This window comes from Oncorhynchus kisutch, linkage group LG4 (assembly GCF_002021735.2).
Source record: "Oncorhynchus kisutch isolate 150728-3 linkage group LG4, Okis_V2, whole genome shotgun sequence".
In the NCBI taxonomy this organism is placed as follows: Eukaryota; Metazoa; Chordata; class Actinopteri; order Salmoniformes; family Salmonidae; genus Oncorhynchus; species Oncorhynchus kisutch.
In genome coordinates, this window is record NC_034177.2 from 16,543,407 (window position 1) to 16,564,169 (window position 20,763).

Here is a 20,763-nt window from a genome sequence, read left to right on the forward strand (position 1 = left end):
ATGTTTATTTAAGATGGTTAGGAAGGCATTTTAAAAAAATATCCAGGCATCCTCTACTGACGGGATGAGATCAATATCCTTCCAGGATACCCCGGCCAGGTCGATTAGAAAGGCCTGCTCGCAGAAGTGTTTCAGGGAGCGTTTTACAGTGATGAGTGGAGGTCGTTTGACCGCTGACCCATTACGGATGCAGGCAATGAGGCAGTGATCGCTGAGATCTTGGTTGAAGACAGCAGAGGTGTATTTAGAGGGGAAGTTGGTTAGGATGATATCTATGAGGGTGCCCGTGTTTAAGGTTTTGGGGAGGTACCTGGTAGGTTCATTGATTATTTGTGTGAGATTGAGGGCATCAAGTTTAGATTGTAGGATGGCTGGGGTGTTAAGCATGTTCCAGTTTAGGTCGCCTAGCAGCACGAACTCTGAAGATAGATGGGGGGCAATCAGTTCACATATGGTGTCCAGAGCACAGCTGGGGGCAGAGGGTGGTCTATAGCAGGCGGCAACGGTGAGAGACTTGTTTTTAGAGAGGTGGATTTTTAAAAGTAGAAGTTCAAATTGTTTGGGTACAGACCTGGATAGTAGGACAGAACTCTGCAGGCTATCTTTGCAGTAGATTGCAACACCGCCCCCTTTGGCAGTTCTATCTTGTCTGAAAATGTTGTAGTTTGGAATTAAAACTTCAGAATTTTTGGTGGTCTTCCTAAGCCAGGATTCAGACACAGCTAGAACATCCGGGTTGGCAGAGTGTGCTAAAGCAGTGAATAGAACAAACTTAGGGAGGAGGCTTCTAATGTTAACATGCATGAAACCAAGGCTATTACGGTTACAGAAGTCGTCAAAAGAGAGCGCCTGGGGAATAGGAGTGGAGCTAGGCACTGCAGGGCCTGGATTCACCTCTACATCGCCAGAGGAACATAGGAGGAGTAGAATAAGGGTACGGCTAAAAGCTATGAGAATTGGTCGTCTAGAACGTCTGGAACATAGAGTAAAAGGAGGTTTCTGGGGGCGATAAAATAGCATCAAGGTATAATGTACAGACAAATGTATGGCAGGATGTGAATACAGTGGAGGTAAACCTAGGTATTGAGTGATGAAGAGAGAGATATTGTCTCTAGAAACATCGTTGAAACCAGGAGATGTCATTGCATGTGTGGGTGGTGGAACTAATAGGTTGGATAAGGTATAGTGAGCAGGACTAGAGGCTCTACAGTGAAATAAGCCAATAAACACTAACCAGAACAGAAATGGACAAGACATATTGACATTAAGGATAGGCATGCTTAGTCGAGTGATCAAAAGGGTCCGGTGAGTGGAGAGGTTGGTTGGTGATTTAGACAGCTAGCCAGGGCATCGGTAGCAAGCTAGCATAGGATGGAGGTCTGTTAGCCACCCCTTACGTTCCGTCAGTAGATTAGTGGGGTTCCGTGTGGTAGAGGGGATTAATCCAAATCACACAACAACAACAAAAATAAAAACAATAGATATAGTTATAGAGGCCCAAGAAGAAAATATAATAATAATAATTTAAAAAATAATTTAAAAAAAATAATAATAAAAAAATTGTCCGATTGTCTATTCAGATAGCAGCCGGTAAGACAGCTAACGGTTAGCAGGCCGCAGATGGGCGTTCAGGTAACGTCGCGACGGAGGAGCCGGCCGAATAACTCCTTCGGGTAGATAACGTCGGCAGTCCAGTTGTGAAGGCCCGGTGGGGCTCCGCGAAGGCAGTAAAACGGGTCCGGATAGGTGACTGCAGCCCAGGTGTGATTGATGGAACTCAGGAGTGATTGACGGAGCTTGCTAGCTCCGATGGTCACACGGATAGCAGCTAGCTAGCTGTGAGATCCGGGTATGAATGTCCAGGGACATGGAGAGAAAAATTGGTCCGGTATGTTCCGTTCCGAGCCGCGCTGCGCCGTACAGAACTGGCGATAGATTTTCGAGCTAAAGGATAGCTGATGACCACAAACCGTGGTTAGCTGAATATTAACGATTTGCCAGTAAAGGAGCTAACTAGCTTCTGAACTAGCTTCTGGATTAGCTTCTGGCTAGTTTCAGGCTAGCTTCTTGGAGTTTCTGGCTAGCTTCTTGGAGGATTACAGATCTGAGGTAAATAATACTTTTTTATAAATATACATTGGTGAGGCGGGTTGCAGGAGAGTGTTTTGAAGATGAGTTGATGGAAAATAAAAATAAAATGTATGTGAAAAAGTTGTAAATATATATATATACAGGACACGACAAGACGAGGACAAAAGACGTCTGAACTGCTATGCCACCTTGGAGACTTGTGTAGTGTAGCCAGGAGGTGAGGCCTCATTTAACACAGTCAATTCATCAGGCTTAAGCCATGTTTCAGTTAGGCCAATCACATCAAGATTATGATCAGTGATTAGTTCATTGACTATAACTGCCTTGGAAGTGAAGGATCTAACATTAAGTATCCCTATTTTGAGATGTGAGGTATCACAATCTCTTTAAATAATGGCAGGAATGGAGGAGGTCTTTATTCTAGTGAGATTGCTAAGGCGAACACTGCCATGTTTAGTTTTGCCCAACCTAAGTCGAGGCACAGACACGGTCTCAATGGGGATAGCTGAGCTGACTAAACTGACTGTGCTAGTGGCAGACTCCACTAAGCTGGCAGGCTGGCTAACAGCCTGCTGCCTGGCTTGCACCCTATTTCATTGTGGAGCTAGGGGAGTTAGAGCCCTGTCTATGTTTGTAGATAAGATGAGAGCACCCATCCAGCTAGGATGGAGTCCGTCACTCCTCAACAGGCCAGGCTTGGTCCTGTTTGTGGGTGAGTCCCAGAAAGAGGGCCAATTATCTACAAATTCTATCTTTTGGGAGGGGCAGAAAACAGTTTTCAACCAGCGATTGAGTTGTAAGACTCCGCTGTCGAGCTCATCACTCCCTCTAACTGGGAAGGGGCCAGAGACAATTACTAGATGCTGACACATCTTTCTACCTGATTTACACACTGAAGCTATGTGACCTCTGTGACCTCTGTTTCATCCTAACATCGTTGGTACCAACGTGGATAACAATATACCTATACTCGCTACACTCGGCAGTTTTAGCTTTAGCCAGCACCATCTTCAGATTAGCCTTAACGTCGGTAGCCCTGCCCCCTGGTAAACAGTGTATGATTGCTGGATGATTCGTTTTAAGTCTAATACTGCGGGTAATGAATTGAAAACCCAATGACTAGGGTTTTCAATTTGTCAGAGTTAATGGTGGGAGGCTTCGGCGACTCAGACCCCGTAACAGGAGGAGTTGAGACAAGAGAAGGCTCGGTCTCTGACTCCAACTCGCTGCTTAATGGGGAGAACAGGTTGAAAGTTTCTGTCAGCTGAATGAGCGACACCGGTTGAGCATTCCTACAGCATTTCCTTCCAGATGCCATGAGAAAGTTGTCCGGCTGCGGGGACCGTGCGAGGGGATTTATACTACTATCTGTACTTACTGGTGGTACAGACACTGTTTCATCCTTTTCTACACTGAAATTACCCTTGCCTAACGATTGCGTCTGAAGCTGGGCTTGCCGCACATTCTCCTGTATATTATGAGTACAGCGACTGCAATTAGAAGGCATCGTGTTAATGTTACTACTTAGCTTCGGCTGGTGGAGGTCCTGATGAACCACGTAAAGCGTCCGGAGGGAAAAAGTTGAATGAAAAAAAGTTGAGTGAGTGAAAAACAAAAAATATAAACGTAATTAAAAGTAGAAATCGTAAAGTTGTCAGGTAGCAAAGTAAGTTTATCAACAAAACGCACAGCAGCACGTAAACAAGTCTGCAAGTTGTGACCAGAAATGACGCAGGAAAGCAGGCTGATGGATCAACAATCCATGGCTTCTGGTTGGAGTATGTACGTACAGTCACTGTGGGCATGATGTCCTCGATGCACTTATTGATATAGCCAGTGACTGATCTGGTGTACTCCTCAATGCCATCGGAAGAATCGTGGAACATATTCCAGTCTGTGCTAGCAAAACAGTCCTGTAGTTTAGCATCTGCTGCATCTGACCAATTTTTTATAGACTGAGTCACTGGTCCTTGCTGCTTTCATTGTTGCTTGTAAGCAGGAATCAGGAGGATAGAATTATGGTCAGATTTGCCAAATGGAGGGCGAGGGAGAGCTTTGTACGCGTCTCTGTGTGTGAAGGAAAGGTGGTCTAGAATGTTTTCCCTCTGGTTGCACATTTAACATGCTGATAGAAATGAGGTCAAACAGATTTAAGTTTCCCTGCATTAAAGTCCCCGTCCACTAGGAGTGCCGCCTTTGGATGAGCATTTTCCTGTTTGATCATTGAGTGCGTTTTTAGTGCCAGCATCGGTCTGTGGTAATATGTAGACAGGTAAGAGAGATACAGATGAAAACTCTCTAGATAGATAGTGTGGTCTACAGCTTATCATGATATACTCTACCTCAGGCGAGCAAAACCTTGAGACTTCCTTAGATATCGTGCACCGGCTGTTGTTTACATGAATGCATAGGCCCCCGACCCGTGTCTTACCAGAGGCTGCTGTTCTGTCCTGCCGATAGTGTATAACCTGCCAGCTGTATGTTCTTAATGTCGTCGTTCAGCCACGCCTCAGTGAAACGTAAGATATTCGTTTTTTATGTCCTGTTGGTAGGATAAACGTGCTTTCAGTTCGTCCCATTTATTTTCCAGCGATTGAACATTAGCTAGCAGGACGGAAGGCAAGGGCAGATTAGCCACTCGTCGCCTGATCCTCACAAGGCACCCTGATCTCTTTCCGCGAAATCTGTTTCCTTCACCAGTGAATAACAGATATCTGGGCCTCGTCGGGTGTCGGTAGTATATCCCTCCCGTCCGACTCATTGAAGAAGAACTCTTTGTCCAGTTTGAGTTGAGCAATCGCAGTTCCAGATGTCCAGAAGCTCTTTTTGGTCATAAGAGACGGTATCAGCAACATTATGTACAAAACAAACAACAAGTTATGAACAACGCAAAAAAACTAACAAAATAGCATGGTTGGTTTAGAGCCGATAAGGCGGTAGTCATCCCCTCCGGCACCATCACTCATCTCTTGCAGTAATAGTAACAAAAAAGTGTCTGTTTTTTGTTTTCAGGCTGTCTTCACTGACCTGGAGATCATGGCTGCTCTGTTTAGCAGTGCTATACACGATGTAGATCACCCCGGAGTGTCCAACCAGTTCCTCATCAACACAAGTCAGTTCCATCCCTCACTAGCAATCTCACTCATTAGATCTAATTAAAGGATATGTCCTTTGGAGCTAAATGTGTCTGGCCTCTACTACTGTGAAGACTACATTATAGCGTCTGTAAGGCAGAGTTTGATCTCTGGATAAATAGTTTATTCCGTTATTTTGAACCTAATGAATACCTTTTTGTAGTTATACAGAGAGTGCCTTGGAATTGTTGTTGCTTTACTAATGGGTGTTCCTACTGTAGATTCTGAGCTGGCTCTGATGTACAACGACGCTTCTGTCCTGGAGAACCACCACCTGGCTGTGGGCTTCAAGCTGCTACAGGAGGACAACTGTGACATCTTCCAGAGCCTCAGCAAGAAACAGGGGCAGTCCCTCAGGAAGATGGTCATCGACATGGTGAGGCACTGACCGAATGAATTGGAATTGAATAGAAATGAAATATTATCTACACTCCTCCATGTTATCATAGTTAAACATAATGAATGAGCCGACATCATAATGATATGGCCATTTAGCAGACACTTTTCCCCAAAGTCACTTACATTTCACACAGTGAAAGAGTATATTCAGTTTCAAAACCACAACACAACCCTGGATGTAGACGGCACCATGCTCTAACCCACTGACCCTTTGGAATTAGTGACTGAAGTAAGTGTGATTAATTGGTATTGCCATAGAATTTCTAAACCCAGAGGCCCAACATAAGCAGTTTCTACATAATGTTAAAAGATGTTTGGTATTGTCCTCTGCAGGTGTTGGCCACTGACATGTCCAAGCATATGAACTTCCTGGCTGACCTGAAGACCATGGTGGAGACCAAGAAGGTGACCAGTCTTGGAGTGCTGCTGCTGGACAACTACTCAGACCGCATCCAGGTCAGAGGTCATTCCTAGAGTAGACACACCACTGGCCACATATTAATAGTCTACAGTGACTTCCTCGTCTCTTCTCCGTCTCACACATCTGCATTTATCTGAATATTGTCGCTGTCTGATGAAAACCTAATAACTTAATTTGCCATTTTTTTATTTATTTAATTTATTGAAAGCAGTAACTCCCCTCATTGTACTCTGAACATGAATCTAGGACCAATAAAGTGTATTCAAAATAGAATTATGACACTTCAGAAGCTATGTTTGTTCATGGGAAAATATGGAAATTCAATATCCTGAAAAGGTTCTGTTTTAGAGATGAGAGGTTTTCAGACAGCGACAACATGTGGATACAGGACAGGTGAAAGCAATTTGAGGGGAGATGAGGAAAGAAAGCCACTTCAGATCACTGAGATGGACGATGGTGTTGAGTCTGAACTGTCTACTGGAGACAAGTGTGATGAGTGCAGTTGTCTAAAATAAGACTTCATAGTGTCATGTACATTCAAGGTTTCTATATAAATGTCTGAAATATAAATGACAAAATCAATATGAATAAAAAATTATATACTTCTTCAAAAAATATCTAAACAACAGATAAACCAAGAACTAACATGGGCCTCCCTGTGTGTCTCCAGGTCCTTCAGAACATGGTTCACTGTGCTGACCTCAGTAACCCCACCAAGCCCCTGGAGGTCTACCGTAAGTGGACCGACCGCATCATGGTGGAGTTCTTCACCCAGGGGGACAGGGAGAGGGACAAGGGAATTGAGATCAGCCCTATGTGTGACAAACATAATGCCTCCATCGAGAAGACCCAGGTACCGTACTGTGCATAGCGTGCATCCAGCCACACGAGGCATGCAGGCTCTCTTACACATGCAGACACAAGAATCTGCAAACCCACCCGCAGGTCTCTGTCACTGCTTAACAGACTGTTGCTGTCAAATTATTGTCATGTCTGTTGAAACCCACCAAAACAGTGTGTGTTTATATCTCTCATCTTTACTCCCCTCTGTAGGTGGGATTCATAGACTACATCGTCCACCCTCTGTGGGAGACGTGGGCTGACCTGGTCCACCCTGACGCCCAGGACATCCTGGATACCCTGGAGGACAACCGGGAGTGGTACCAAAGTATGATCCAGCGCAGCCCCTCACCCACCCTTGAGGACAGGGATCTTGACGGGGGGCCAGGAGCCCTGGAAGTCACACCGGGGGGATGCTGCACCTCCGCAGGGGACAAGTTCCAGTTTGAACTCACCCTGGAGGAGGAGGAGGAGGGTGACTCAGACCTGGAGAGCCCCCCCGAGGAGGAGACGTCACAGGGGGGAGAGACCTCTAGGAAGACCCCGGCCCTGTCTCTATCCCCAGAGCCCAGCAGCAGATACCGGCCCCCCTCCCCCCACCCTGGCCGGGCCCTCAGTCTGGCCACCATGTCGGTTAGGAGCCCCGACCTTCTCAGAACATTGGGCCCCGGGGTGGGCGTGGACGACATAGGCGATAGGGACAGAGAACTGGGCCAGGAAGGCAGTAGTGTAGCTTACCTACGGCTTGGCACGTAACACAAACCTTGGCCCTCCCTTCAACTTATTCCATCCCTGCCTTGGTTTGTGGGTCCCAGCAGCAATTGGACATGCAGGGTGGGATTTCTATCAAGTCTGTAATGACAACAGTTCCTTTACACTGGAGACACCTTAACACTTTTAATATTGTAGAACAAGAAGTATCGTTTTATTCTCTATTTTCTTCTGTGTGCGAGATAGGACTTTTTAGTCCTGCATTCTGTAGTTGATTCTGGGCGGAAAGTGTCTTAGACTCGAAGGTAGAGAACTGACCACAAGCTAACCAGTCTCACCAATGTCTCCTGATCGAAGCAAGGAATTATACTGAGAAAACAATGTCTTCCTCAAAATGATGGAATATAGATATTCAATGGAATATTGGAAGGATTGTAATCATTTTACAGGGTCTTGGAACTTTTGCACCACACATTTTGAATTCAGTCAGCATAAACTAGTATATTTTATTTAGTTTGTCTCTGAGAATTATGTGAATGTTTTACCAAATCCAGTATGTACCTGAATAGTGAGAGAATTGTAACTTAAACCTCAGGGTATGACGAGATATAAATAATTTTAATGTAGCATGGACGTCTTGGGTACCCCTTAACGGAGACTGCCTGTTTAGAGTTGTGTTACTGATGACAAACAGCTCTTAGAACCTTACCGCTTCAAGTTATGCAAAAATACATATTTATTTGTCTGGCGACCTCTATTGATCTCAATTGAAAAGTTCATTAATGAATTTGAGAACTAAACCAATTTAAATATAAAATATGAAACGAACAGTACCAGTAAATTGTATTTCAAAATCCCGAAGTACTATGGTTGATTGGGGTACCCAATACAAGTTGTTTTAAATCTAGACTAACACCGCTTACACTCATGTTTGTAAAGTTGTATGTTTCTATGTGATTATGTTTTACGTTGTCACATTTTCTATTTGATTTGAAATGGTTCCGTTTTGTTATATATATTGGGTATGTCCTCACCATGGGTGTATTCATTTCACCGATTCTGTTGCAAACCGGAAAACTGGTTTCTACTGGAAAAATTCAGGTAGGTCTGTCCCCGTTTCGTTCCATTTGCCCGGTTTGCTTTGGTAAACGATTTCCGTTGCAAGACGTAACGAACACACCCCAGGTCTGTTTGCCTCTGAGCTTTGTAAGCATCATTATCAGGGTGTCTCCATCATACAGTAGCACTTTACAATTTCTGTTGTAGAGGAAGCCCATTCAGTTCTAAAGAACTTGAGCCAAACCATGATTTTAGTGGACAGCCATGGAAGGCTGTAGTTCCTGTCCAGAAACAACCCCTAGGTCTAACGCCTAGAGCTGAGAGGAATGGATAGGTGTAAGCAATAGGGAGAAAATTCAACCTAGCAGAGAGTGAGGTGGAGACATTGTCATGTAGCTTAAAGGGGCATGCAGTCAAAAACGTGATATCCTGTGTTTTATATATACATTTCAACACTGAGGTTGGAATAATACTGTGAATTTGTGACAATTATGATAATGCACTTTAACAGCTAGTTCAGGTTACACATCCCTCCCATTAGGCTCCTCGGACCACTCTGACAGTCCTAGCTAAATTCTTGCTGGAGAAATGGTATTTTGCTAAGCCACTTGTTTCTTTTTGAGAATTTTAATTGAAAATGATCTTAATTGTTACCCAGAAATAATTTGATATTGAGATAAAAACAGCTGCATTGAACCTTTTAAACCTATAAAATCCTGTCAGATCTCCAGAAGTGTGGAAGGGTTAGTGGTTGTTTCTGAACAGGGCCACAGTGTGGACTAATTAGGGCTTATTCAGTAGTGTGTGATGCTTTGAAAGTTGCAGATAGAAATGTAATGAACAACGTTGATATTATTCCCTGTAGTACACAACAGAAAACCATGTCTGGTTTACACAATACTGTACATTCTGTATTGACATTGGATACTTTTTATTCGCCTGAATAAGCCCTTAATGTCTTGGTTGATTTGTTCTTGAAGGAAACTAGTTTATAGGGAAAATCTTTGGAATTTGCGCAAAATTTGCCAACCTAAGTCGTTATGAAATGTTGAACAAAGTTCTCTCTTAACTGTTGATTGTAATCATGTCAAAGTTTGACTTTAAAATGTGTTGAGTTTCAGCAATTATCAGTTAGAATTATGATATAATTTTAATGGAAATTGTAATACCTTGACTTTATATGTTGGATGTAATGCTTCGATGTAGAGCTCTATTCAATCCGTATCGCAGAAGTTCAGCGTTACAGCGTGATTGGCATTTAAAGGCAATGTTCCTGTATAACGGAGACTGCACACTAAACGCTGCATATGTCGGCTCGATCAGAAGTTACCATCATATCGCGTAATCTGTAACGCTTCAGAGATACAGATTGAACAGGGCCCTTATGCTCTGCTCTTCACAGGGCTATAGCTTTTACCTACAGTATGTGAATGTCAATTGACCACAAACATAAATTTTCAAAGTTAATTTATATTATTGCGTTCGCTGATTGCACCCTAATTTTTAAGTTAAACCAATACTGTACAACTTAACTAGCCCCTGCCAAATATAAGTACACTGAACATTTTTTCACCCCATACGCTCAAAAGGCTTCTCAAATGTCTTATTTCTCCTTTGCCAAGATAAATCCTGACAGGTGAGGCATATCAAGAAGCTGATTAAATGGCAGGATCATTTATTGTGCTGGGCACAATAAAGGCCACTCTAAAATGTGCAGTTTTCTCACAACACAATGTCACACAAGTTTAGAGTGAGCGTGCAATTGGCATGCTGACTGCAGTGACGTCCAACAGAGCTGTTGCCAGAGAATTGAATGTTAATTTCTCTACCATAAGCCGCCACCAACGTCATTTTGGAGAATTTGGCAGTATGTCCAACGGGCCTCACAACCGTAGAACACGTGTAACTAAGCCAGCCCAGGACCGCCACATCCAGCTTCTACACCTGTAGGATCGTCTCAGACCAGCTACGCGGACAGCTGATGCCACTGGCACGCTGGAGAAGTGTGCTCTTCACAGATAAATCCCAGTTTCAACTTTATCGGGCAGATGGTTTTGTGTGGGTGAGCGATTTGCAGATGTCAACATTGTGAACAAAGTGGAGTTATGGTATTTGCAGGCATAAGCTACAGACAACAATTGCATTTTATCGATGGCAATTTGAATGCAGAGATACCGTGATGAGATCGTGAGGGCCATTGTCGTGCCATTAATCCGCCGCCATCACCTCATGTTTCAGCATGATAATGCAAGGATCTGTACATAATTCCTAGAAGCTAAAAATGTCCCAGTTCTTCCATGGCCTGCACAGTCACCAGAAATATCAAACATTGAGCATATTTGGGATGCTTCGCACAGCTGAAACACAGCTGTAACTCAGTAAACTCTGAAATTGTTGCGTTTTATATTTTTGTTCAGTGTATATAAAAAAAGATCACTGAATTGTCCTTAAAATGGAGGACAGTGAAATGTGAAAATAACAACAAAATTCAACAACAGCTCCAGCATGGTAAACTTGCCTGGAAACTAACACTAAAGTATTTCCCGCTTACTCTTTTCCTGGTAAGGCAGGGGGAAAAGTACACAAGTATTCATAAATAACTAACATATTCTATTCACTCATGTTTGGTAATAATAAGCAAACAGCTCAAATAAGAACCTTAAATTGTGACTGGAGAGGAGCTGAGCTGTATCGTGGGTAAAACGTACATAAATCAGTGTCATTCAGTGTTAAATGTGTTGTCTGAGAAGTTAGAATGGTGACTCTTGGTCCCTTTATTGCTTTGCTGAAACTGACATGGTATACCATTACGGTTATTGTTCTGTGTGTCTTTTTTATCCGCAATGTTGGACAGTAGTATATTTTGTCTGTCAAAATGTACGGTAAGAGATCTTAATTTTTCTGGAGCCAAAAATATTTTACAAATTTGCTTAACTTAAAAGTAATTTTTTAAAACATTTCTGGAGTTCAGTGAAAATGCCAATAAATTATGGAAACCTGTATTTGTGAATCTGATTAAATCTATCGCTGTTCGGAAGTAATTAAACTGTGTTGGATTGATGCCTCGTTCGTGCTTGTCGGAACTAGGAAACTCTAATTTCCGACTTGCTAACTGGTTGAACTCTGCACGTATATAACTACAACCAGTAAGTAAGCTAGTTACATTTCTGTGTTTAGTCCCGACTAGCACGTGAACGCGGCATCAATCCCTGCCTAATCTTTGAATAATGACAATGTTAGAGGGTCAAACATCATACCCCGAAAACATGCCAACATCCTGTGTTATTGGTAATGGTGAGAATGTCTTGGGTGTATGATCTTTGTCCCACTAACTTTCTCAATCATGACTCATTCAGGAGGATCCGTACTCATTGTAGCATCCACATATTTAGGAGTGTTTCCATCGGGCAAAAAATAATCAAATGCATCCAACAAGTTTAATTGTGTGCTAGGAATATGGGACCAAATAAACTGACTACTTTATTTACAATAATCTTTTGGGGTGTCAATTTTGACCCATACCTTTGAGGGAAAAGTATTACTTGTTAAACAAAATCTCTTTCTGAGCAATTGTATTAGTATAAAATAATTTCCCAATTTCTTTGAGCATACAGTATTGCTCATTATTTAAATATATTTTACTCATTACTGCTCATCTTTATCAAGGATGTTTAATTTCAGACCCCACAGTTATATGCACTCTTAGGCTGGAAAGAGAAATCTGTTCATACAAAATGGAACCGTAACTTGTTAGCATTGGGTTAAATGGTCAATACATATGGAGTTATTTGACACAGTATCACACAGAATAAAACAAGTATTACAATACATTTCAGCAACAAGAGTAAAGAAATTAGCGACTTATGATTTATGTTGGACTTGCATTGTCTTTCAAAAGAATCAGAGAAACTTGTACTTATATATTTTGAAAACATGAATGGCATGCAGAATGACTGTTGGTTTCAGCACAGACTCCTGTCTAGTTTCTTCTGTGCTCCGGTGCAGGCAGGGGGCTTTCCTCCCTGTGGACAAAAATGGGTGATCATTACATTTTAGCTCAGCCGATGACACCATGTTGAACACAGTTTAATACTCAATTACATTTAAAGTGATCAAACAAGGACCAGTCACACACAACTCACCTTATACATCTTGCAGACCAAGTTAAAAAGTGATGACATTGCTTTGTCCTGAAAGTCACCTGTGTATTCCTGCAAAGACGCAAAAAGGAGGAATTGGAGAGTCATGCACAGGCTTGACCTTGGCACATAGTTTGATTCCATGACCTGCTGTACACAGTGTATGTGTTCAAAAAGCAGTAGTAGTAACACTATGGTTAATAATCTGTAGATGCCTCAAATTCAACTCTGGACAGTTCCATTGCCCCCCCCATTGTTCCCCTCTAATTAGGGACTGATTTAGACCTGGGACACCTGGTGTGTGCAATTAATTATCAGATCAGAAAACCAGCAGGCTCCAGCCCTCGTAGAGTAAGAGTTGAATAACCCTGCTGTAGTATAGCCATGTTATCTACATCGTGCTCCTAGTTTCAGTCCCAGCAGTGTCCTACCTTATTAATTGTCACCCAGGGGACGTGGGTTTTGGCTGGACTGAGAGCATTGGTCTTCAGGGCGTTCTCATGCATAAGTTTGAAGCCGAGCTCTCCCTTAACACAGGTTGTGACACTGTCCCACGTCATGGAGGGAACGTGCAGCTGTAAGCACTAGGGGAGAACAGAATGCATGTAAGAACCAATAACCCAGAGCCCTTAATGTGTAAACAGAAAAGGTGCACAAATCCATTTGTTTGATTTTTTTTGTTACTTTTACCCCAATTTGGTTGTATCCAATTGGTAGTTAGTCTTGTCTCATCGCTGCAACTCCCATACAGACTCGGGAGAGGAAAAGGTCGAGAGCCATGCGTCCTCCGAAACACAACCCAACCTTGACACAATGCCCATTTAACCCGGAAGCCAGCCGCACCAACGTATCGGGGGAAACACTGTGCGACCATGTCTGGCCCACCACAGGAGTTGCTAGTGCGCGCGCGATGGGACAAGGACATCCCTGCCGGCCAAACCCTCCCCTAACCCGGATGACGCTGGACCAATTGTGCGCCGCCCCATGGGTCTCCCGGTCGCGGCCGGCTGCACCACTCGGGAGGCCCTCACAAATGCATTTTGAATTAAAAAGAATGCAAGTGGTTTAACATTAAGTTAAAAACAGTACAATGCTCACAGGTTGGGCGGCGGCGAGAACATTTGCTGCAGATTCCATGCAGTCAATGACAGGGAAGGCAGAGTACAGACCCACTGAATGTAGAATACATGCCTAAAGGGAAAGTATGAAATACAAAAACTATATTTCAGGAACAGATTACCTATTTTTTGTGATTCAAGTTATAAGCAGAACTTCAGACATTTCTCATTGTATTGGCAAGCGCACCTCAATCATGTTGCTATGACACTCTGGTTCCCCATGTTCACAGGTGAAGGGAGAATTCCCTGAGGGAAGCTCCTGTGAAAGAACAGGAAAAAGGCTGCAGCATGAACACAAAACAAGCTCTCATTTATTCAATAGTCAGAGACTGTGGATGGATCTATCAATCAAAGGCCTGTACTGAGGTACAGCCTGAACTTGTCCAATAACCCCCCCAAAAAAACTGAACATGACTCAGTACTCTCCATCTTGAGAAGAGGCCTACCTGTGCATTGCCGTAGGGCACCAGTTTTACCTCCATGATATCATGGAGCATGGCCCAGGTAGGGAAGAGCTGCTGGGTGAGGAAGACCCTGCAGCCTGGACACAGGCTCTCATAGTACAGGGTCACCTCAACTCTGGGTACTGCTGAATTGGGCCTGGTGGCATTGAGCTCCAGACACTGCTTCTGAACCTAGACAGGAATCATGTTCAGAGAAAGCTGGGCTGGAACTTGTTCAATTTGACAAATTATTTACATTCTGTTCATATTGAGATATGCCTGGAATTCACACAAGTAAATGTAGGAACCATGCCACTTGCAAACCCTAGTTTTTCAGAAAAATATGCGAATTGGGCTGCCTGTCTAAACACAGCTCATTAAGGATTGGTGTCAGTCACATGCCCTCAGGAAATTTAGGACCTCTGGTACTCAATTTCAAAAGCATGACTCATTTTACCATGGACAAGGGACTCTTTGAACAGTAATTTAAAACTGAACAGATAATCCTGATAAACATGGGATACTCACATATACATATTGACCTTGTTATATAACATGGAATAGCAATGTCTTAATGCTTGGTGAGATTAGCCATTGGAAAGTTTATTTGTAAAAAAGTACAAATAAAAAAGACAGGTTATTTAATCATTCAACTGAATAACTTCTGTAGTAGGCTGCATGCGACACATTCAAAAGTACCAGGGTATAATCAAGAAAAAAAAGGTACATGAAAATAGATCTTATGAAAGTCTTAAAAACAGAACCTAGCAACTGGCATTATGTCCGAGTGCAGTTATTTGAACTTGATAACGATACTCCAAACTTACCCCACATTCTATTGCAATTTCCAAACTCCTACACCACTGAGACGGGGGGTATTCACAGCCCGGTTTGGGTTTTGACTTTCCATGGGATTTCTTGAAAGTAGAGCAGAAAAAAAGAAGGACTAACACTGATGCAAACTTCATGTTGCTTACAGGTACTGAAGTCAGAGCCTTCCTTAACATTTCCCTCAGACAACACTGTGACCAATTTGAAGAGTGAGTGGGTTGGAGCTCCTTCCACCAATGACTACAACAATCATCCTTAGCTGTGTTGATGAGATGGATTCTTGTGACCAAACTCTCTCATTGGACATCCCACAACAGCCATATCATCGTTTCAGACACTTCTTATACAGGGACAATTTGGTAGGCAAAACAGGAATAAGAACAAACTTCAAACTTAGGCCAGAGTAGAATCATTCTTGATTGACTGAATTAACATTGATAGATCATTAATAATGTATATAGTCACAACATTAGAGAAATAGCAGTACATAACAGTCCATCACGTGTCTTAACTACATAGAAAATTGCCAAGGCTACAGTGAGGAAAACCATAGATTGTATGACCATGTTGTGACAGTAGATGTCACAATTCTCCCAACATTTACACTCAATTGGCTTCTGAGCAAGGGATTGCTTTTGTCAAAATAATTTGGGGAAAAATGTCATGCATTTTGACAGCTTAAAAATTAACAATTTTATTAAAGTTTATCATTAGTACCATACAAAACTACCAGTCTGACAAATACATACTATGGAGTGCAGCCAATATTTTCATTAGGTAATGCAATAATTGTACAGAATTTTGTCAATTTAAAAGTGCATTTTGCTGTTCATTAGCAATGTTTTGGGGGGGGATTTCTACATTTCAAATGACTGAACTCCAGCCAAGTATTATACACATACTATGTGTATCAAATAGCAGTATCTAACAGACTTTTCAGCACAGTTTCACAAATACAAAAGCTAAAAACCAAGCAGTCTTCAACTATTGAAAGTCAACATACAACAAATACTACGAGTTTCATTCTCGATAACAAAATCTAAAAAAGTTCACTGCTTCCACACAGGCAGCCTATTGTTGATATTTTTGCCATTAATAGTTTTTTTTGACCAATCACATCAGATATTTTCACAGCGCTGATCTGATTGGTCAAAAGATCAATTAGTGAAATAAATAATTGGGCTGCCTGTGTAAACAGCCTTTTCACAGTCTTTTCAATCTATTTGGTTATTTAGAGAAATTACATCTCTAAATAAGCATGAAATATAAATGTAAAGAATATCACCAAAAGTATTCACACTAGCTTATTCAATTAAATCTGCTCAGGTTATGATGAACAAATAACAAAACACAAACAGGTTTCATAAAAGCCACTTTCAAACAGACCATTAAGAGCCACCAATGATGCCGTCCTTGTCTTAAAATGAGATGTCCACTATGCGGAGTGTTTCTGACCTATCATAGACAGTTATTGTAAATTAATGAACCTGTTCAAGTCAAATTATAATAAAAACTCCTGAAACATGAGCTCCCTATTCATGTCTTTGTAGTGCATTTACAGTAGCAGATTTTAACATTGGCACAGCGACATCCCTACTCAAGCCTCAAATTTGTACCCACTCACAGGCTTTCTCAAAAGCTGAGGAAATGTGTCGTTTTACGTTGCACCGTCATAGCGGTCTGAGACAGAAATCAAGCACAGCTTTTGTCTACCTCCAATATAATTTATTTTATTTTAATTAACTAGGCAAGTCAGTTAAGAAAAAATTCTTATTTACAGTGACTGCCTACCCCGGCCAAACCCTGCCCCGGACGACGCTGTGCCAATTGTGCGCCGCCCTATGGGACTCCCAATCACGGCCGGTTGTGATACAGCCTGGAATCGAACCAGGGTCTGTAGTGACGCCTCTGGCACTGAGATGCAGTGCCTTAGACCGCTAAGCCACTCAGGAGCCCAAGTCCACAGAAAAGGCCAGGGGAAATACTGTCACTGAGAACAGACTGTCTAGACCTAGCTACAGATTGTATGCCAGAGAATGTGATATAACCAAAGAATGTTGGTGTCCATTACTGGGCGTTAGAGGAAGGCCCCATACAAACCGCTGCCATAGATTTTTCAACTAACCTGTTATTGGCAATACTTTTTTCACAGAATCGAGAATAACGAAAGTATCTGAAAAATGTCCGTTTCCAGTTACAGGTGGTTCTACAAAAAACAGCAAAAACTCAAAAATATTACATCCAAGTATTGTACGGCATGAGGAGGTATCTGGACATCTTAGCTGCCGCAGATCTAGCATTCCCAGCATTATTGCAGGAACTAGTAGATTCTACTTCTACGGCCACACGTATAAGTAGGTGACAAACAAAGGTCTAAGCACACCACGAGGCATATCTCACTTAAACATTGATATTTTCTGAATTTATGGTTTTTGTAGAACCAACTGCAACTGGAAACAGACTAAGAAATCGAGAATGAAGGAAGTAATCCCCAAGAACAGGTTAGTTGAAAAATCTATGGCGGCGGTTTGTGTGGTTCTTTTCTATAACACTCAGTAATGGACACCAACACCCTTTGTACACCAGACAATGTGATATAACCAATCTTTAGCTAGTCTTAACCTGGCTGTGGTCATGTCAGTGGAGGGCATACGTAGTCTTATACTGCATGCAGAGCCACCGTGTGCAATTTGAAAACAAACATATTTTTTACTCTCTTTTTTTATACAGCACTCTCTCTTGCCAAAACAAATAAACTATCCTAGTTTTCAAAGACCCGTTGACCTGAAGGACAGTCGAACTGAGCAGGACTCTGGCTGAAAGCTATGTTCAGTATATAGTCCAGACTATTATTGTCATCGCTCTCCAAGGAGACACTTCTCACCTAACCAAAAGACAAACATAAGAACAGGTTAACATCAACATTGTTGTCAGCTATAAAAGGTTGATTTACACCAATCCCAACATGAACGGCAATCTAACCACTCCTAAAAGTGAGCAATAAAATGCACCAACGTCTGATTAATACATGACAAGTGTAAAGGTCATCACTCATTCAGTGATTTGTCTTGAATCAAAATGTTGATGAGGCATCGTGAAGTTGTATGTCTAACTCGCTGCATAGTACTAATCAGTTTGTCAAAGTAGTGTTTAAAGTCTACCTAGAATATCTGGTGTATATGTTAGCATTACAGTACAACTTGTTTCCTGGGAAAGAAGCTCATTCACAAAAGTGTGGCAGGTAAAGTCTGATTAAGTAAATTGTGGAATTAGGCTACTATTACTCATGAGAGACTGCATACTGCATACCCAATGTGATGCATACTGCATACCCAATGTGATGCATACTGCATACCCAATGTGATGCATACTGCATACCCAATGTGATGCATACTGCATATCCAATGTGATGCATACTGCATATCCAATGTGATGCATACTGCATACCCAATGTGATGCATACGCATACCCAATGTCAAAATGTAGTGAAAAGACCATGCTTCTTATATCTGGTACACAACCCCCATAAGATCTACCATCTATAAAATATGAACGGAAATCCATTTCCACCATGCACAAATCCAACACCGCCATCATACACACAGTAATGCAGGGGTGGGCAACTTCAGTCCTCAAGAGTGTCTGCTGGCTTTCTTTCATTCCTTTAAGTCAGCAACTGATTGAGACCTGGGAAACCAAATGAGTGCACTGAGCCCTGACCCTAACCTGGGAAACCAGATGTGTGCACTGAGCCCTGACCCTAACCTGGGAAACCAGATGTGTGCACTGAGCCCTGACCCTAACCTGGGAAACCAGATGTGTGCACTCTGAGCCCTGACCCTAACCTGGGAAACCAGATGTGTGCACTCTGAGCCCTGACCCTAACCTGGGAAACCAGATATGTGCACTGAGCCCTGACCCTAACCTGGGAAACCAGATGTGTGCACTGAGCCCTGACCCTAACCTGGGAAACCAGATGTGTGCACTGAGCCCTAACCCTAACCTGGGAAACCAGATGTGTGCACTGAGCCCTGATCCTAACCCAGGAAACCAGATGTGTGCACTCTGAGCAGTCAGTGGCAGTAGTCCCAGGTAAAAGTCTGAGGGAGTTACCCATCCCTGCTCCAAGGCAATCAATAGCCAGGTCTATTTCAGATTTCTAGTTTCATACACAGTGCTGTACAAAACACTTGGCATCTGATTGGGGCAAGGCATCCACACGGACTCTGATCAACAGAGAGAGAATGGAAGACCGAGGATTAGAAGAGAAGGCACTTTCACCACCAAGTGTTCCACCATCAAGGACTGCAACTCCAGTTCACATTATATGCCACTGTCTGTCACAGCAATCAGTGTCCTCAAGCTACACCAGGGGCCATGCCAGCATCTAATATCATCAACCTCAAACTATTTTAAACAGTCTTACATAGATTGCAACAAAAAAAAGCGTTCAGAAAAAGACAAATTAATCTTTTTGATTAACACATTGGTACTGAATTTAGTCTTCTAGACATGTCCTGCTTTATGTGACAGGGCACATAGCAATGACTCCACAGAAAGGAGAATGCTTTCTTTGTATGCGTCCCATAGCGCTGTGGGAGAAAATGTGTATTAATATGAACTTGCAAAAAAACACTACAAGTTAAGCCTTTTACCACATCTCCCAATCATCCAGCCATGTCAGCAACGCTTGATGAAAACAGAAAGTTTGTTAGGTATTTTTGTTCTCCATGTCCAACCCTTACGCCTCTTTAACTGTTGAAAAAAAGTTACTACCCCCCCCAAAATGGCACCCTTAACAAGTCGATTTAAAAAATAATTCCCTCCATTGAAAGGGAAAATGGAATCTACAGCAGTTACTTTAAAATAGTCAACATATTTTTATCCTAAAACTGTGTAGTGTTGTAAAGATTTAACAAAAATATAACATTTACAGGGTCTCTTCAAAGTCAAAACCCAGTCAGTCATTATATCTGCCACTTCCACTCCTATCAAACCCAACGCTCAGAAAGTTGTTTGCTTTTTTGTTGGGAAAAGTGAGGGTGTGTGGTCTCAGTTCTGTGTGTGTTTTTGCTCTGTGCCGGGCCGTGTCCGGGTGACGATGCGTCTCATCTGGGTTGCTGCTGGGTTAGGACAGGAATTGCCAGAGTTACATTCAGCGAGTCGTTGTGCTGGACCAGGGAAGTGTGTCTGTAGTGGAGAATCAGCTCTCTCAGGGAGCTGTACAGGTTGTAAGGCTCGGCGAAACCGTAGCCCGTGGAGGTCTTGAATATCACACAGTGCTTGACGTCCCCGTCCACGCTGCACGTACAGACGTGAAGTCAACAACAGAACAGTTGGTTAGACAAAACGCCCAAACACAGCAGTCAAAGTGATATTTCAGCACAAAATCAAAGTTTGTCAGATGTTTTCAGACCTCATAAAGACACCATCAATTTTGAAGATCTTGCTATATGCCTCAATGCCAAATGTTCCTCAGTCCAATAGGTTTGGATGAGCTGACTCAGTTGTGTTACAGCTTAACGGCCCTTTGCGGATAAGATTGACCAACCATGTTTTCAGATGGTCCCAACATTT

The 20,763-nt window shown here is 42.5% G+C and overlaps 3 protein-coding genes across 9 annotated transcripts in view; 1 reads left to right on the forward strand and 2 right to left on the reverse strand.

The window, feature by feature from the left end:
• Positions 1–11,657, forward strand: part of pde4cb (phosphodiesterase 4C, cAMP-specific b) — a 152,306-nt gene extending 140,649 nt beyond the window's left edge. For all 7 annotated transcript variants that reach the window (XM_031822524.1, XM_031822526.1, XM_031822523.1 and 4 more), the window contains 5 exons: positions 5,104–5,203; positions 5,447–5,601; positions 5,958–6,080; positions 6,716–6,898; positions 7,099–11,657. In XM_031822524.1, the coding sequence (XP_031678384.1) occupies positions 5,104–5,203; positions 5,447–5,601; positions 5,958–6,080; positions 6,716–6,898; positions 7,099–7,641 (1,104 nt within the window). In that variant the 3' untranslated portion in view covers positions 7,642–11,657. The remainder of the gene's footprint in view (positions 1–5,103; positions 5,204–5,446; positions 5,602–5,957; positions 6,081–6,715; positions 6,899–7,098) is intronic.
• A 439-nt stretch (positions 11,658–12,096) lies between these two features.
• Positions 12,097–19,492, reverse strand: LOC109889122 (gamma-interferon-inducible lysosomal thiol reductase). The gene is made up of 7 exons (XM_020480321.2): positions 15,183–19,492; positions 14,359–14,547; positions 14,100–14,171; positions 13,893–13,985; positions 13,226–13,378; positions 12,798–12,866; positions 12,097–12,677 (listed from the first exon to the last, which is right to left on the reverse strand). Exons 1-7 carry the CDS (start codon positions 15,360–15,362, stop codon positions 12,618–12,620), a joined length of 816 nt encoding a protein of 271 aa, XP_020335910.1. The 5' UTR covers positions 15,363–19,492; the 3' UTR covers positions 12,097–12,617.
• LOC109889124 (phosphatidylinositol 3-kinase regulatory subunit gamma) overlaps positions 14,938–20,763 on the reverse strand; it is a 34,464-nt gene continuing 28,638 nt past the window's right edge. Inside the window, exon 16 of the mRNA XM_020480326.2 lies at positions 14,938–20,487. Within this exon, the coding sequence (XP_020335915.1) occupies positions 20,295–20,487 (193 nt within the window). The 3' untranslated portion in view covers positions 14,938–20,294. The remainder of the gene's footprint in view (positions 20,488–20,763) is intronic.

What these genes read in the sequence shown, in the direction of transcription:
- LOC109889122 (XM_020480321.2), bottom strand. Translation starts at nt 15,362, where the DNA reads ATGTTAAGGAAGGCTCTGACTTCAGTACCTGTAAGCAACATGAAGTTT. An exon ending in AAATTGCAATAGAATGTGGG is followed by an intron (nt 14,548 to 15,182) that starts GTAAGTTTGGAG and finishes ATTCCTGTCTAG; the next exon opens with GTTCAGAAGCAGTGTCTGGA. An exon ending in TGGTCTGCAAGATGTATAAG is followed by an intron (nt 12,678 to 12,797) that starts GTGAGTTGTGTG and finishes TTTTGTCCACAG; the next exon opens with GGAGGAAAGCCCCCTGCCTG.